This window comes from Bos taurus, chromosome 15 (genome assembly GCF_002263795.3).
Source record: "Bos taurus isolate L1 Dominette 01449 registration number 42190680 breed Hereford chromosome 15, ARS-UCD2.0, whole genome shotgun sequence".
NCBI lineage: Eukaryota > Metazoa > Chordata > Mammalia > Artiodactyla > Bovidae > Bos > Bos taurus.
The window spans coordinates 24,243,194-24,259,459 of NC_037342.1; the positions used below are offsets into that span (position 1 = coordinate 24,243,194).

General features: G+C 53.9%; 1 protein-coding gene across 2 annotated transcripts; it reads right to left on the reverse strand.

Annotated features, from left to right (window-relative positions):
- Nucleotides 1-2,132: 2,132 nt before the first annotated feature.
- TMPRSS5 (transmembrane serine protease 5) lies at nt 2,133-15,624 on the reverse strand. 2 transcript variants are annotated; one of them, XM_015474624.3, is made up of 13 exons: nt 15,477-15,624; nt 12,952-13,063; nt 12,485-12,583; nt 11,866-11,985; nt 10,377-10,515; nt 9,921-10,034; nt 8,621-8,664; nt 7,829-7,991; nt 6,660-6,838; nt 4,767-4,865; nt 4,215-4,357; nt 3,788-3,943; nt 2,133-2,768 (listed from the first exon to the last, which is right to left on the reverse strand). In XM_015474624.3, exons 1-13 carry the CDS (start codon nt 15,477-15,479, stop codon nt 2,760-2,762), a joined length of 1,380 nt encoding a protein of 459 aa, XP_015330110.1. In that variant the 5' UTR covers nt 15,480-15,624; the 3' UTR covers nt 2,133-2,759. The 2 variants fall into 2 exon arrangements, with proteins under 2 accessions (XP_015330110.1, XP_024831521.1); XM_024975753.2 differs by lacking the exon at nt 12,485-12,583.
- Nucleotides 15,625-16,266: the final 642 nt, after the last annotated feature.

A 16,266-nucleotide genomic window follows, 5' to 3' on the forward strand; every position in this document is an offset into this window, starting at 1 on the left:
ATACTCATTTGTAACATTTTGAGTCAGATCATGCAGAACTGACTGTAAGAATATTGCTCAGGAAGGGACTCGAGCAGGAGCCACTCAGCTTCTCTGGTTTTGATTTCCTCCCGAATAAAAAGTAGAGATAGCTATGCATTACTGTGGACAGGTGACTAAACCAGCCCTCCATTCTACATTTCTTTGCAATATTAGACCATCTCGTTCATCTGTGTGCAAAACAGTGAAAGACTCAAGGTTCCCATCCTGGCTTTGGCACTTATTAGCTGGTTGGTGCTGGGAAGTCACTTAAATCTTTCTGAACTAATATTCTCACCTGTGAAACAGGCAAAATAATATCTTCACCACATAGATGGTGTGAGATTTAAATGAGATACCACGTGTGAGCAGGATTGCTAAACCGTAAGTTTAGTTCAGTCGCTCAGTCATGTCCGACTCTTTGCGACCCCATGAATCGCAGCACGCCAGGCCTCCCTGTCCATCACCAACTCCCAGAGTTCACCCAGACTCACATCCATCGAGTCAGTGAGGCCATCCAGCCATCTCATCCTCTGTTGTCCCCTTTTCCTCCTGCCCCCAATCCCTCCCAGCATCAGAGTCTTTTCCAATGAGTCAACTCTTCGCATGAGGTGGCCAAAGTACTGGAGTTTCAGCTTTAGCATCATTCCTTCCAAAGAACACCCAGGGCTGATCTCCTTCAGAATGGACTGGTTGGATCTCCTTACAGTCCAAGGGACTCTCAAGAGTCTTCTCCAACACCACAGTTCAAAAGCATCAATTCTTCAGCACTCAGCTTTCTTCACAGTCCAACTCTCACATCCATACATGACCACTGGAAAAACCATAGTCATGACTAGACCGACCTTTGTTGGCAAAGTAACGTCTCTGCTTTTCAATATGCTATCTAGGTTGGTCATAACTTTCCTTCCAAGGAGTAAGTGTCTTTTAATTTCATGGCTGCAGTCACCATTGCTAAACTGTAAAGTAGTATCCAAATGTTACTGATTTTTAACAGATCATAATGACTGTGGTAAATAAAAACCTTCTAAATAAGCAAATATAGGGGACAACAGAAACACAAAAAAGACCATTGCTAATGGATTTGCTGGTAACTCTTGCCTGCCCGGGGAGATAGGCTGCCCTGGAATTGCCTCTTGAAGTGGAGACTTAGAGCAGAGGAGTAAATGCTGATCTCAGGATGGAGGCTGGAGATTAGGGCTCTCAGAACACAGGGTGAGACCGCCTCCCACCCGCTGGGGCCCCTCCCACGTTGCTTCTGCAATTTGGCAGCAGACTCCCAGCAACCACTTCCCCAGGTGATGATACCACAGTAAATCGTGGCCCATATTTTTTAAGCACTTCCTGCAAAGGAAGCAGACCCTCCAGAAATGAATCTTCATTTGTACTACCCCTCAAAAAATGCTAATAAACTCATGAAAAAAGTTGTGTTATTGCTAAATGCTAATTGCATTTCCTTGGGTAAGCACCATAAAAAATTCATTGTAGTTTTTAGAAACAAGATGCCAACTGCATTTTAATTGCTAGAGAGGAGAAAGTCAGGAAGAAGCTTAACCAGGAAAATGCTAACTGGGCAGAAACTCAGAAAGACATCTCCCTAAGCCAGAAAACCCAGTCCTGAAACAAGAGCTGAGGAGAGATAGGTCCTGTGGGCCACCAGACCCTCCCTGAGGGAGCACTGACTCGGTGGCCCTCAGACATGCAACATCAGAGCACCTGGATATCTGGAGCACTCTGTTTGTTGCCAATCATGACATGTAGATTTAACAAATGTAGTCGCTCAGTCTTGTCCAACTCTTTGTGACCCCATGGACTGTAGCCCTCCAGGCTCCTCTGTTCATGGAATTTTCTAGGCAAGAATACTGGAGTGGATTGCCATTCTCTTCTCCAGGGGATCTTCCCAACCCAAGGACCGAACCTGGATCTCCTGCATTGGGGCCCGATTCTTTACCTTCGAAGCTACTGGGGAAGTCCTGACAAATGTAAAGAAGTACATAAATAAGCACTAGAGAGAACGAGCTCCAGAGGTTTAAGAAACATGCATGGGAGGAAATTATTCTACTACCACCTTCCCGTGGGCGTGTGAGAGAGAGAAGGCAGGAATGCAACGAGGAGACGGAGACCGTATTTTGCTTTAATACCGGAAGTTCCGGACCAGTTCACAGAACTGTAATTTTAAAACCTCCCCACCATTCCAATGCCGACCAGAGTATTCTTACAGTGGTCTCCTGCCCTACCGCAGCAGAGCCAGCCAGAGCCAAGTGAGAGCAGGGAGCAGGTGAGATCCACAGGGAGTGGAGAGGATCCTGACTCCATGGGCTGAACCTGGGCTGACCCAGTCTTGACCCCATCTGCCCAGGAGCTTCCCAGTCTGGGTCTCTGGGGAGCCACTTCCCCGACCTGAGAGCTGGGAGAAGGCAGGCCCAGGGCAGGCTTGAGCGTCCTCCCAAAGATGTGCACAGGACCACAGAGGGGATGGGGCAGAAGGGCAGGCTCCTCGCTGCCACTGACAGCCTCTTCCTCTCCAGCTGCTCCCCGTGCCCCAGCCTTCTGCTCCCCCATCTTCCCAGCCCTGTCCCAGCTTCTCTCCCGTCCTTGAGGCACTCCGCTGAGACAGACTGGAAATCAGGGCCCACGGAGACAGGCACAGTGGCCTGGAGGCCGGCCGGTGGGTGGTGACTGTCTCCTGTGCACTGAAAAGAGATTCATGCCTCCTGCATCTGGGGCTGCTTCTCCTCCATCTAGTGGACCTGCCAGAGAGCCCAGGAAACATGAAGCTGGTGTGTAGTGAGATGGAGAAAACCAATCAATACGACTGGGGAAGGGAGTCCTGGGCTGAAGGAGAAAGGAGCTGATCCACAGCGTGGCTCCTCCCTCCATGAGCCAAGCAGCTAGCATTTTAATAGATCACTTATTTTATATATAGCTGTGTGTATATGTCCGAAAGAATCTTTAAAAGAGTGAATATATATATCTGTATAACAGATTCACTTTGTTGTACACTTGAAACCAACACATTACTGTAAATAACTATACTCCAAAAACATTTTTTTTAAAACATCACTTAACCACTCAGCTTCTTCATTTACACTTCTGTCAAACAGGACTAGCATATCTGTTTCTCTAAGGTTTTTGTAACGTTTGAATGAGAAGATGGATACATAGGTGTCCTGTAAACTCTACAAAATGTATTATCCACTACCTGCCCTGAGCCCAGCTTTGCAGAAAGACGCACGCCCTGCATTTGTAAAGGACTTTATACAAATCACATGCTCTTGTTCTCTCACTTGCCTCTCCCACTGAAAGGATGAAGTGGAGAGGTTGGCTCAGGACCACACAAAATGAATTAGTTGCTGAAACCAGACTGCTAGATGTTGGGCTCTCTCCCTAGTACAGGGAGGGCAGGCAGGACCAGGGAAGAGTAATGAACATAGATAAATGCATCATAACACTTGGGTCACTCACTCCAAGCCTAGAGCTGGGCAGGCCTTACTTCATGTAATCTTCACGTATCACAGCATATAAGACAGACTGGATGGTTATAACCAGGACACTGAAGTTTACCAAGCTTAGGAATCTGGGCTACAAACTCGGGTCGATTCTTCCCGAGTGAATGCTTAAACTGATAGAATGGATTCAGCTGTCACAAGCATCACTTCCTCTGAAACCTTCCCCCGCCCCCAGCAGGACCCAGGCCTAAGGGGCGAGAATCACGGTTTCGAGGGTTGGGTCTTTCACAAACTGGTCTTCTCCACTTGCCCCCACTCACCTGCGCTGCCGTGTCCTGAATCCAGTCCAGGAACTCGGCAACCTTGGCGTAGACTCCGGGGTGGCTGGGTTCTGCGCAGCCGTGTCCCCAGCTGACCACCCCCACCAGGCGCCACGTGCCCTCGTCCAGGCACACCAGGGGACCCCCGCTGTCCCCCTGAGGGATCCAGCCACCAGACACAGAGAAGCGGGCAGTTAAGTCCCTTCTGGTGGAGAGGCGCCAGCGTGCTCCCCGCCCCCACCCCAGGCTGGGCGCGCACCCTGCACTCCAAGCCGTCCTGCTTCCAGGATGAATCCTGTCTCGCCTCACCCATCCTTGACCCTCACTGCGCTGCCCACTTGCCTGGGCTCTTCCTCTGCTACCAGAGAAGACGTCAGCCAGGCGCCCAGCCCGCAGCCCCCGCCCCGCACCAGGCCCTCGGCCGCACCTGGCACGCATCCGCCCTCCCGTCGAGATAGCCGGCACACAGCATGCGGGGCGTCAGAGCCCCGCTGTACACGCAAGAGCTGTTGCAGAGCTGGGTGCTGAGCAGAGGGACCACGGAGTCCTGGAGCACGTCGGAGCTGCGGGCTGCAGGGAGGTAGATGGGAGGGTCACAGACGGAGGCGGGAGAGGCAGAGGTGCTAGAGGGCCGACCCCAGGGACATGGAAGCCCAGGACTCTGGCCAGGAGGGTCCATCAGACTTGGAGGGGAGGGGTATGCATCACACATACACCCTGATGCTGAGGCCCTGGCACTCCTGGGAGGCGGGGAGGGAGAAGAAAGGGCCTGGGTTTCAGGGAAAATACCAGTTTGTTCTCCCAGAAGGACCCTGGGGCCCCCATCTAACCGAGGGTGATGCCAGAGGAGAAGGGGGCTTATGCTGCCCTGTGGCCAGGGAGGAGGAGGCTGCGGTGCCTCACTTCTGGGGACAGATTCCTCCCCTCCCACCCCCGACCCCCCCATCCTGTGCACCCAGGGCCCTGGGAGCTGACTCACTGTGGCCGGGGTCAGTGTGGCCCCAGCCAGACACCCAGCACTCCGAGCCCCTCGGAAAATCCCGCTCTTCAGCCGGCAGGCACACGGCGCCCACGGTGTCTGCGGAGAGGCAGTGGTCCTGGGCCCCACTCAGGCTCCCCCTCTCTGCCCCTGAGCCTGGGCGCAAGGACCAAGGCCAGCCAGTCCTCCTCGCCCCTTTCTTCAAACAGTCCTAGTTCCAGCTTCCCACGTGGTTGTGCGGGCCAGGCTCTGTACCACCTGGGGGTCACCATTCACGCAGAGGACCCTGTGGAAACTGCTGTGTACCTGGCATCCTAGGCTGGGCGGGGTACACATGATACCCCACCTGGGACCGATGAGGGAAACTCATGCTGGACGCTTGTACCTAGCCTCTCCTAATGAGGACCCTGTTTGGATTTTCCCCAGGGTGTCTAGATCCTCTTGGGACATGGTTCCAAAACCATGGGACCCGTTCTATGGGTGAGCGCGAACCTGATTTTACAGAGTGTATAGGCCTGCCCTTAGATAAACACCACTTCACTGGGAGAAAGTATTTCCTCTTCGTTTCTCTTTCAGCCTCTCTGCAATGAGGAGAGAGACTGTCTGGGCTGCTCTGTGCCTCTCTGGACTTCCATCCTCCCCTTCTAAGCACACAGAGAGCAGCCTGAGTCAGTAGTTCTGCAGAGCACAGTGCCAAGCTGGGACTTGAGCACTGTTTTGCTTCCAGTCTGTACATTTTTGTGGTTGTTATATTCCCTCTAAGTCATAAGGTCTCCAGTCTGGTGGAAGCCTCAAATTTCCCTTTGAGTATATTTAAGTCAATTTAGAAGCATTAGCTGATGAACAGCAGTGCAGAGAGCACTCGTATATGGTAGAATCTGTAAACAGTATACAGCAACATATGTTGCTGGGGATACCCCAACAGGAACCAATGGAAGGGAGGAGTGCTGAGTGTGTATGAGTGTGTGTGTGTGTGTGTGGTGTGAGAGTAAGCGTGCACAGGAGTAGGTGTGCCTGTGTACTCATGTGAGCCTTGCACGAGTGTGTGAGGGCATGCACAGGTGTGTGTGCATGCCTGGCACATGCATGCGGAAGAGAGAGCTGGCCTTCGAGGGCAGACACTGTGGAGGAGACGCCCTGCCCGGGAACTGTTTGCCTCCTGAACTGGAAGAGAGTCACTTCCCTCATCTGTACACACCTGCCTCAGCTCCCTGACAGGCTTGTTATGAGGATGGGGAGGTCAAAGGGTTGTTACAAGGATGGGGGATTGGGTGAAAGGATATTTGGTAAAGTAAGTCTTATTAACCATAACATGGTGCTGCTTATTAACTGTTATCCTATTAACTACACGTGCTGTGTGCTAAGTCGCTTCAGTCGTGTCCGACTCTTTGCAACCCTATGGACTGTAGCCTACCAGGCTCCTCTGTCCATGGGATTCTCTGGGCAAGAATACTGGAGTGGGTAGCCATTCCCTCCTCCAGGGGATATTCCCTACCCAGGAATCAAACCTGTGTCTCTTACATCTCCTGCATTGGCAGGCGGGTTCTTTACTACTAGGGCCAGATAAGCCCAGTAACTATATAGTTAACTATTATCCCTCCTAACCCGGCTGGGACCTGGCACCAGCTTGGGAACTGGGTGGAGCAGCCTGCTGGAGAAGGAGTCACTGGGAAGCTCTTCTGGGGGCCTCGAGGCAAATCCCACCTGCCACCCAGCTATGAAAAGGGCCAGACTCTTTGTCCCCAAAAGAGCATGTGGAAGAATTGGTGCAATCCAAGGTCCCCAGAGTCCATGACGGTCCCCAAGTGAAGAGACCATTGTAAGATTCACAGCATGGGGGGCTTCTAGGAACCCTCGTGGCTCCCACCCTCCACCCCCTCACCGCAGCCTCACCTGAGAAGTGCAGTGGGGTGCGGAGCTGCAGGAGGGCCACGTCATAGTCATGGTTCTGGGCGCTGTACAGAGGGTGGGTGATGATCCGCTGTACCACAGCCCCCTGGTGTGGCCTGACCGTGCTGTGGCTGACCAGCCCCGCATGGACCCGCCAGCTGGACAGGCGGGACAGCCTGAAACTGCACACAGAGGCCGCGCTGAGCCCGGGGGAAGGAGGGGCAGGAGACGCTGACATAGGTGAGGTGGCAGGTGGAAGAAGCCACCAGAAAGGCTATTAGTGGGGAAGCTATTAGTGGAAGAAGCCACCAGAAAAGCTATCACCGGGCTGCAAGTTCCCAGGACCCAGGCCTTTTTGAATCTACCCCAGCATTTGGTAAGACACTGGGCATGCAGTAGGTGCTTAATAAATGCTCAGGCCCTGATGGATTGAGAAATGAGACGCTATGGTCATCGGCCACTACTGCCTCCCTCCAGTATAACCCCCTCCAGGTTTTGCAACAGATAAGGAAGAGCCTCATGTGGTATGAGAGCTCTAAGCTGACTCAGCAAGGCTGCGCTCAGCACCGTCTCCCCACTTCCTAGGTGTGGTCTCCCCACTTCCTAGGTGTGATCACAAGGGAGCCACTTCCCCTCTCCTGGCCTTGGCTCCTCGCTATAACATGAGGGTTACACGACCTGCCCTGCCTTCTGTCAAAGAAGATGGGCAGAGAACCCTTCCTTCCTTCCAACCAGTATTAAGTACCTGCTGTATTTCAGGACTGTTCTAGGCCATGGGAACAAGGCAAGGGAAATCCACAAAGGGATTCAGTGATAAACAAGACTCTTGCCTGCCCCCATGGAGCTTCCAATCTGAAGGGGAGGAAGGACATAAAGAATCACGTGGAAATGGATTTAACTACGGTGCTGATAAACATCAGTACAGAGGGCTATGAGTGGGAAAGCATTTTAAAACCTTAAAAACCAAATGAAGCCGAAGAACCAATGTTTGTATTATTATTGCCATTCCGGCAGGTCTTGAACAGGGAGAATTTCACAAACACTCCAGGGCCCACTCGCACCGGACGTGGCAGGCAGACAGTTGGACATCTTATACAGAACGTACCAACGGCTGACTTTCAGAAAAGGCCCCAGAGGCGCCCCCCTCCCTTTTTGGGGGGCCCCAGACTTGCCTGTGCGTGCAGTGCGCCGCGGTCACCACCCAGCGCGGGCCCAGAACAGAGGCCCCACATGTGTGCCGGGAGCCCAGGGTCACACTGGCCTGCCAGGGCCAGCGCCCAGGAGCTGCTGCCTGCCCGCCCACGATCCGGGAAGCCAGGGGTCTGGCCCCACACTCTGCAAACAGAGGAGCACCCGTGAGATGGACACAGAGGTGGCTGTCAGCACGGTGCTGTCTGCCGGGGAGTGTGGACAGTTCCCGTTTATCATTCCTGGTCCTAAGCATGGAGCGGAAAGGCCGTCTCACTAAGGGAGGGACTGTGACTGCATCGTCCATGGAGCCACAGGACCTAAGAAAACGCCTGGGCCATAGGAGAGGTCAAATGGGGGCCTGTCGTGTGGGAAGATGACACGTGAAGATGGCTAGATGACTGGGAAGACGGGAGAAAGGAATTCTACACACTGTCTCCCACTTGGCCCCTAGTTCCTTGCCCTCCTTAGATTCTAGAAGCTGCTGGTCCCCCTTTGGGGTGCTCTGGAAGAAGGGGAGGGGGTGTCAGAGGCCAGGGCGGGGAGTGAGGCAAGGAGGTTGCCTGCCCAGGTCAGCAGCTGGTGGGGAACAGAACAGAGGCGTCCATGGGGCTCTGTCCTGGCAAAACTGTGTCTGCAGGAAGGGCCCGGTGGGTGGGTGGGCAAGACATCCCCCTAGACCCAGGCGAGCCTCCCACTGGGGCTCTTCCACCCAGGGGCATGAGGGAGACCTCCTTCTCCCACCGCCTCCTTCCCAGACCCGTAAGGGGACTCACCAGAACACTTGAGGGAGACGATCTGACCAGAAGCACAGCGGTCCCTGCAAAACAGAGGCAGCGCCAGCAGGGAGCTGGACAGGGGCCCAGCCCAGCCCAACACCCCTCGGGGCCTGGAGGAGGGGGCATTGTTGGGGGACAGCAGACAGGGCCACTCTGTGGCCACAGATGTCTGCTTCCCGCCCCCACCCAAGCCTTCAGACCCCTCCTTGTAGCAGGTCTCTGGGGCAGTAAGCAGGCTCTGCCTGGCCATTCAGGGCGTCGATGTGGGCAGAGCCCAGAATTACAAATGGAGCACTGATGGATGTAAAAATTCAGTAGTTCCCACTGAAGCGCCCGGTACGCTCAGAGTGAATAGGCGAGTGAGTGAACGGACATGGTCCTTCACCTCCTGTTCCAACCCAAGCCGACTCCACTTAATCCAAGCCCTCTGCCCAGCGCTGTGTACTCACAGCCCGCCTCCTCTCCCCTCCTCTTTCTTAGCATAAACCTCCACTCCTTTTGGACCAAAGCTCTCTCCTCTGCTCACCTCTTGCCCCAGCATCCAACGCCTGGATCCTCGGTTTCTACTGGTTTCCCAAACCCACAGCCCTCTGGCTCTCCTGGCCGAGTCTGTCCACTACTGTTACCTTTGCCTGTTCAGATATCTAAGGCAGGAGCATTGGTGCCCCTGATGGAGCATGAGGGGGCAGGAGCTGGGCCAGAGGGGCCGAGGTTCAGAGGAGACAGAAACAGTGGCTGCAGAGGTGAGAAGGCTTCAGAGCAGGGTTGAGAGGACTGCTGGAAAGCTTGAGGACGCCCACCCCCAGGATCGGGGGAAGGTCCGTTCCAGAACCCTCTCTTCTCTGGAGAGTCTCTGGGTTCCAAGCAGTCCACTATCTCTCTCCTGAGATGCCAGAATCATCCAAATAAAGTGTGGCAGGGGTAAGGGGGACTAGTTTGGGGGCAAGAGCCTGGTTTCAAGACATGGTTTGGCCGATTATCAGTTCTGCGACCTTACACAAGGCCCTTTATCTCACTGAATCTCAGTTTCCCCATCTGTGAAATGGGAATAAGAGTACCATTTCAAATCCTCTGACAATAACACCCAATCCTGCCATTTTTGTGATGGGCAAATAAATTATGTATATAGGCAGAACTCGTATGAAATGAAAAATTCCTCTCTGTCGTCCTATCTTACGCCTCCAGTGTCCTCACCACTAGGCTCCCATGATAGGAAGGTTTTTGTTGGGTTGTTCACGGAAGCGAGGGGCACCACTCAGTCCCACCCCCAAGTCCAGCCCTTCCAGAGAAGCCCTACCTAGGCTGCCACACCTCCTCCGGGAAGCCTTCCAGTCTAGGAGAGAGCTGAGCAAACTCCCTGGAACTGTTGAGCCTGACATCAGACAGGTTCACCGCCTTGTGGTGAGTGAGTCTTGATAAGAAAGGGGAATAAAATGGGAAGAAATTGGCTTTAAATGGCAATATGAGAGAAGAGGGGTTAGTATAACAGAATGTACAGGAAATACTGCACCAGGGTAATGACTGAGCAAGACTTTGACAATGAATGACTTCTGCTGGGATTTATATTTTGTTGAAAAGCAAGGATGCCCAAAGGAGAGAAACAGGCTGCCATCATGCCCAGAGGCCAGGAGACGACAAAATGACCTCTTGTCATTTCCTGAATACTCTGAGGGTAGCAGGCAGGGTCTCCAAAGCCCCTCCCCGACCCACCCACCCTCCACCTTCCCCAGGCCCCAGGTCCAGCCCCAGTTACCTAAGATGTCCGAGGCTCCTGCAGACACGTGCCCCCAGGGCAGAGCTCCAGCCCTCATGGCACACCAGCAGCCAGTCTTGCCGGGCCCTCAGCTGTACTTCCAGCAAGAAGTCCTCAGAAGTGTTTATTCTGAAAGATACTGAGACCACGGCATGAAAGCCACTTCCCATCTGCAGCAGGATGGAGGAGCTGGACCCCTCAACCGTGGGGCCTGAAAAGGCCTTCATGATCGCCTGGGTCACCCAATGTCGGGCTCACTGTTCCCCCGGGAGCCAGCCAGTGCTGAGAACAAAAGAACCCCTCTCTCTGTGCTGCCCCTTCAGGTTTGTGTTTAACCAAGCGCTTTTACACGTGCTCCATCACCAAGGGTCACAGCCGCGCAATGGCATGAGAATGCCCATCCTCCCCATTCTGCAGCAGGAAGTAAGGCACGAAGATCAAGCGACCTGCCCTAGGTCACAGGATCTGCAAGTGATGGAGCCAGGTCATCCGATTTCTGGAGAAGGCAATGGCAACCCACTCCACTATTCTTGCCTGGAAAATCCCATGGACGGAGGAGCCTGGTAGGCTGCAGTCCATGGGGTCGCTAAGAGTAGGACACGACTGAGCGACTTCACTTTCACTTTTTACTTTCATCCTTTGGAGAAGGAAATGGCAACCCACTCCAGTGTTCTTGCCTGGAGAATCCCAGGGACCGGGGAGCCTGGTGGGTGCCGTCTCTGTGGTCACACAGAGTCAGACACAACTGAAGCGACTTAGCAGCAGTAGCAGCAGCAGCATCCAATTTCAAATCTTGTGACAGTACTGGTGATGGTGCCCACTTATTGAGCATCTGCTTTTTCCGGGCTCTATGGTAAGCTCCTTTACTTTATGCTCTTATTATGCTTACAGCTTCACGCGGTAAATATTTTTATCTCCACTTCATGGAGAAGGACATGGAAGCTCAAAGAAGTAATGTATTCAGAGGCACACACAGCTAGCAAAGGCAGGCAAGCCGATCCTAAATAATTTCTGTAACTGATTCTAACCCCAGGCTTTGCAGCACCGTATCTTCTGACCCTCCACCCTTACCTGTAGGGGAGGTGAGAAAATTCAGGGCGGAGGATGGGGAGATAGTGTGGTGTGATGTTTCCAGCCTCTACACTTTGCCGCTGGGTCAAGACCCGTGTCCACCACGCACTGGCCCCCAACACACACCTGGCTCCTCTTGCCCCACATGGCAGGCTCCCTCTGTCCAAATGGCAAGTCGCCACCTCTCCTGGCAGCCTGGGTTTTTAGCTGTGCCTCCACTAGGGATCAAAACAGTCCCCGGGGAGTGCTGAAAGCCCTGAATCAGAGATCAGCTCCTGGAGGCTGCACGAGGGCCTCACCCTCACAGCACAGGAGATGCAGGTGGATGACAGTAAACTGGAAGGATCCCAGCGCTGTGCAGGGGCCCTGGGCCTGGGGTTGGGGAGGGCAGTCTCCCCACCTTGGGGGTGTGGCTCACCTGTTCTGGGAATCGAGGGGAGCAGGGCTTCCTCACTGCTGGCCTCGGAGCAGTTCAAAGTCATCTCATCCTGCAGGGTTTCAGGAGTGGGCTGAGAGGCAGCTGGCCACAGATACAGCACTTCAGAAGACAAAGACAAGGAAAGGGTCACAGAGAAGAGGCTGGGAAAGGAAGGGATTCCCCCAGGAGGGAGCCCAGGTGCAGAACAAGACATCTGCTGCAGAGGGTGGCAAGGCAGCCTCCGGGGACTCCTCGTTACCACCCTGCTTTAGGCAGGTCCCTCCCAATACGCAGAGAGGCATCGCGCGCTCTGTCTTGTCTGTGTTTGTCTGTCTCTCTCTCTCGCACTGGGAAAGATGTCCAGGTGCAGCTTGACCAGGGCCTCCCTGGATCACCTGCTCAAGCACATTTCTCACTACAGGACAAAAACGTTCCTCTACATAGAGCCCGAGGCCCTCCAGCTTGACCTGCATCCCGTCTCCATTTGCTGTCAGAGTAGATGGAAAAGGCAGTCATCCCACCTGCCCTAGACACTCGCTCACTTCCTACTCCTCTCTCCCAGCACCCCCAGAGTCCATTCTTTGTCCCTCCCCCAGCCACTGAAGGTCCCAGCACTGACCTAGAAGCCAGGAGCCAACGCCCACACCAGCCAGCAGCCCCAGGGCTCCCAGTACCGCCCAGCAGCGCCGCCCGGCACACCAGCGCCCTGCCCCAGACACTGTGGGGAGGGCAGAGGAGTGTCTGAGGGCCCTGCCCCTGCCCACCAGCCCACTGCACCCCGAGGTCGAGACAGCCACCAAGCGGTGGCAGGAGTTTGCCCCACTGCACCTGCCCACCTGCCCCTGCCCCATTATCACGGGATGGGTGAGGGGCAGAGCTCCAATCACTGGAGCCTCAGAGCCCACTCAAACCCCCATAGGGAAACAGAGAGAAAGCAGGTCCAGGACGGATAGTGAGAAAGTCTCTGGCCGTCAGACACTTAAGGCTGACCGAGGAAGATCTGGGGAGAAGGAAGCTGGGGGGTGTGGGAAGATCGTTCCTTCACTGCCCCACCCTGTCATTCCCCCGTGGCCCAGTCTGGCCTACTGGGTTGCTGCTGGGTCTCAGGCCTCCGTAGCAGGTCTCCTGGCTCTGCGGATCCCGGCCCCTCCTCTGCATCCTGAGCCTCTGTGGGAGCTTGGCCATCCAGCATCGGGCTCTGTGGGAACAGCTGTCAGTCACTCACCAAGAAGAAAATCTCCACCCAGCACAAGTCCCCACTGTCTAACTCCAGCCACTCCCTCGCTGCCACTTGCAAGTCTTTTTCCACCCTGGGGACTCGGTGTGCGTCCCCATAGAGGCCCCTCGGGCCTCCCAGCTCTCCTGGAACCCCTTGCCCTACCCACCTTACTCTCACCCACCCAGTAAGTGGCACAGCAGACACCCGAGCTTCGACTGGGCTGACTCCGAAGCCCACACTTTTCACCGCCCCCTCATCAGCATGGAGGGCATCCACTGAACCCCTCAACATCCCTCATCAGACCCTAAGATCTCACCTTCATCATTCCCTCCCATCTCAGAGGAAGAAGAGCCCCTCCCCAGTGAACCATGCAGTCACTCACCCAGTAGATAGTATTTAGCCAAGTGGACAGGCCACGATGGGCATGCTGTAAGGACTTCAAGATAAATGAATGTGGACCTCCACCACCACCAACCCAGAGAATCTGTGTGTGAGTCCTTGAAGGTAAGTTGTGTTCAGTGACAAAAGGGAAGTTCCGTTCAGCTACCACTGGGATTTAAAAGGACAGCTTTCTTCTTATTGGGAAGATCAAGAAAGGCTCCCTGGAAGAGGCAGCCTTTGAGACAGGCCCTCATAGATGAATAGGGTTTGAAATGACATATATGGGCATTGGGTGTTCCGGGAAAAGGGTACTGAAGAGGCAAAGGAATGGGAGTAAGAAAGCTTAGAGGAGGGTAGGTCAGACATTTGTCTGAAGTTCCTAGTTCAAAGCCAGGTCTACAGCCTACTGTGTGAACGTGGTGATTCATCAGCCCTCCAAATTTTCATTTTCTCATTTATGAAATAAGAGTGATAAATCCTGCTTCCTGTTGAGTAGCCTCCCCTCTCTAGCCTTGTCTCCATTCCTTCTCCAAGCCAGAGTGATCTTTCTAAATGCAAACATGAGCAAGCTAACCTCGTCTTCACAGCACCCAGTAGGTCTCTGTAGCCTTCAGGAGAAGCACCCTGGCACGACTCGCAGCATTTTCTGTGATCTCACCCTCCTCAGCTCTCCATCCTCACCTGCCAGCGCTTACTCCTCCACAGCAGGACTCGGGGTCATGTTAACACACATGCCCATCCTCATGCCTTCACACACTGTCACTCCACAAAGGCATGGCGACTGCTCTCCCCTTCCACACACTGACCCCTACGACCCTTCAAGACTCAGCTTAAGTGCCATCTTTTCCGGAAGCTTTCTTCAACCTGCAGGGCACCTATTGTGACCCTATATTATGCTCCTTTACTTGTCTTTCTCTCTCCCCTTTCTCTCTGGGTCTAGGATCCCAGGGTCTGGCTCAAGTCCTAGCACAAAGTGGGAATTCAGTTAATCCACATTGAATAGAAGGAAGGAAAGAAGAAAGGAAGGCAGAGAAAGAAAGAGGAAGGGAAGGAGGAAGGAAGAAACTAAACAGATTATGTGGCTGAAAGGGTTTTATAAAGTAAAACACAAATATTAAGTAGAATAATATATTAATAGTGTGTTAGTTGTTCAGTGATGTCTGACTCTTGTGACACCATGGACTGTAGCCCCCCAGGCTCCTCTGTCCGTGGAATTCTCCAGGCAAGAATACTGGAGTGGGTTGCCATTTCCTTCTCCAGGGGATCTTCCTGACCCAGGGATCGAATCCAGGCCTCCTGCATTGCAAGCAGATTCTTTACCGTCAGAGCCACCAGGGAAGCCCCATGTATTAATTAGAAATATGTAAAAGCTATGGATCCTTTCTTCAGTGAAATTATACTCCACCCATGTCAACAGTCTTGGTCTGGAGAGAATTCCAGGGCACGCTCAGCCTTTTTTCCTGTCTCAGATCAAGGGAGCCTGGCTTGACATTCAGCCTCGGCACAAACTGGCCTCACCTGGGACACTGCCCCAACTCAGCACTCACCTGTCCAGGCTCCTGTGGTAGCCTGCAAAAACGGTCTTTAATGACACAGGCCCTCCTTTTGAGTAATAATGATTTACTAAGAGTCACCTATGGGCAAAGCGCCTGGCTTAGCCATGTGGGGGATGAGAGAGGGAACTAGATGTCAGCCCCCAGGGAAAATGAAACCAGAAGGCTGGCCACACGGGCCCCCTCTAGGATCCAGCCTGTGCACCAGAGCTGCCAGAGGCAAAAGGAAAGGAGGGTGGCAGCGGATGAGATGGTTGGATGGCATCACTGATTCGACGGACGTGAAACTGGGCAAACTCTGGGAGAGGGTGAGGGACAGGGAGGCCTGGCGTGCTGCAGTCCATGGGGCTGCAAGAAGTTAGACTCGACTTGGCCACTGAACAACAACAAAGAAGCCCAAGGGTGGGGTCAAGGGTGGGGTTGAAAGAGAGAGAGGCCAGAACAGGGATTGGCCTTACCATGTGGGTCAGTGGCACCGATGGAAGCCTGGGGGTCTGCTAGGCAATGTCCTGGCTCTGTTCTTGGATCAGCATTGATTAAATAGCCTGACCAGCTTGGTTGGAGGCTGAGGTCTCCCTGCTTCACACATGGCTCCTCCCTTCATCTCCCTACACACACACACACAAGAGAGACAATGAACTCTGCTCAGAAACCATGAATAGACCCCTTGTTGCAGGAAAGGGGGCCGAGGGCTAGGCTGGGCTGGGCAGCCCCAGCCCCTCCCATCTGCTAACTGGAAGCTTAGAAACAGAGAAAAAGGTTACAAGGAGGAGGGGAAGCCAGCTCCTGTTGCTTAGCAACCAGGCCCCTTGTGCCAAAAAGTGTGCCCCATGCATGCTGGCATAATACACCCCCCACCCCCTTCCTGCTGACAGGGCTGTATTCAGGAGAATGACATCAGCATTTGCTGAAATGTTTCTGAGCCCTGCGGATGAGATCTCACCTCTGTGTGGGTTGGCTTTCCCAGCAGTCTGGGGCTGTCTCCGTGCTGCAGTTGGGATGATGACGGGGAATCTGCCACCTCTCTTCTCCAGGCTGCACTTGTCACCCCAATGCCAGGGAAATGGGCCCTCTCCGCCTCACTGCCCTGGGAACCAGCTGCTAGGGGAGACTTCAGTGCCATGTTGCTTCAAAGCACAAGGATGGGCTAAACACACCTGGCAGCCACATCTGTTTAGCCAAGGAGGCAGAAGAGGTCCCAGGGAAGGGAAACGCTAGTGTGGCTCCTCCTCCTCCAACGCCTCTCAA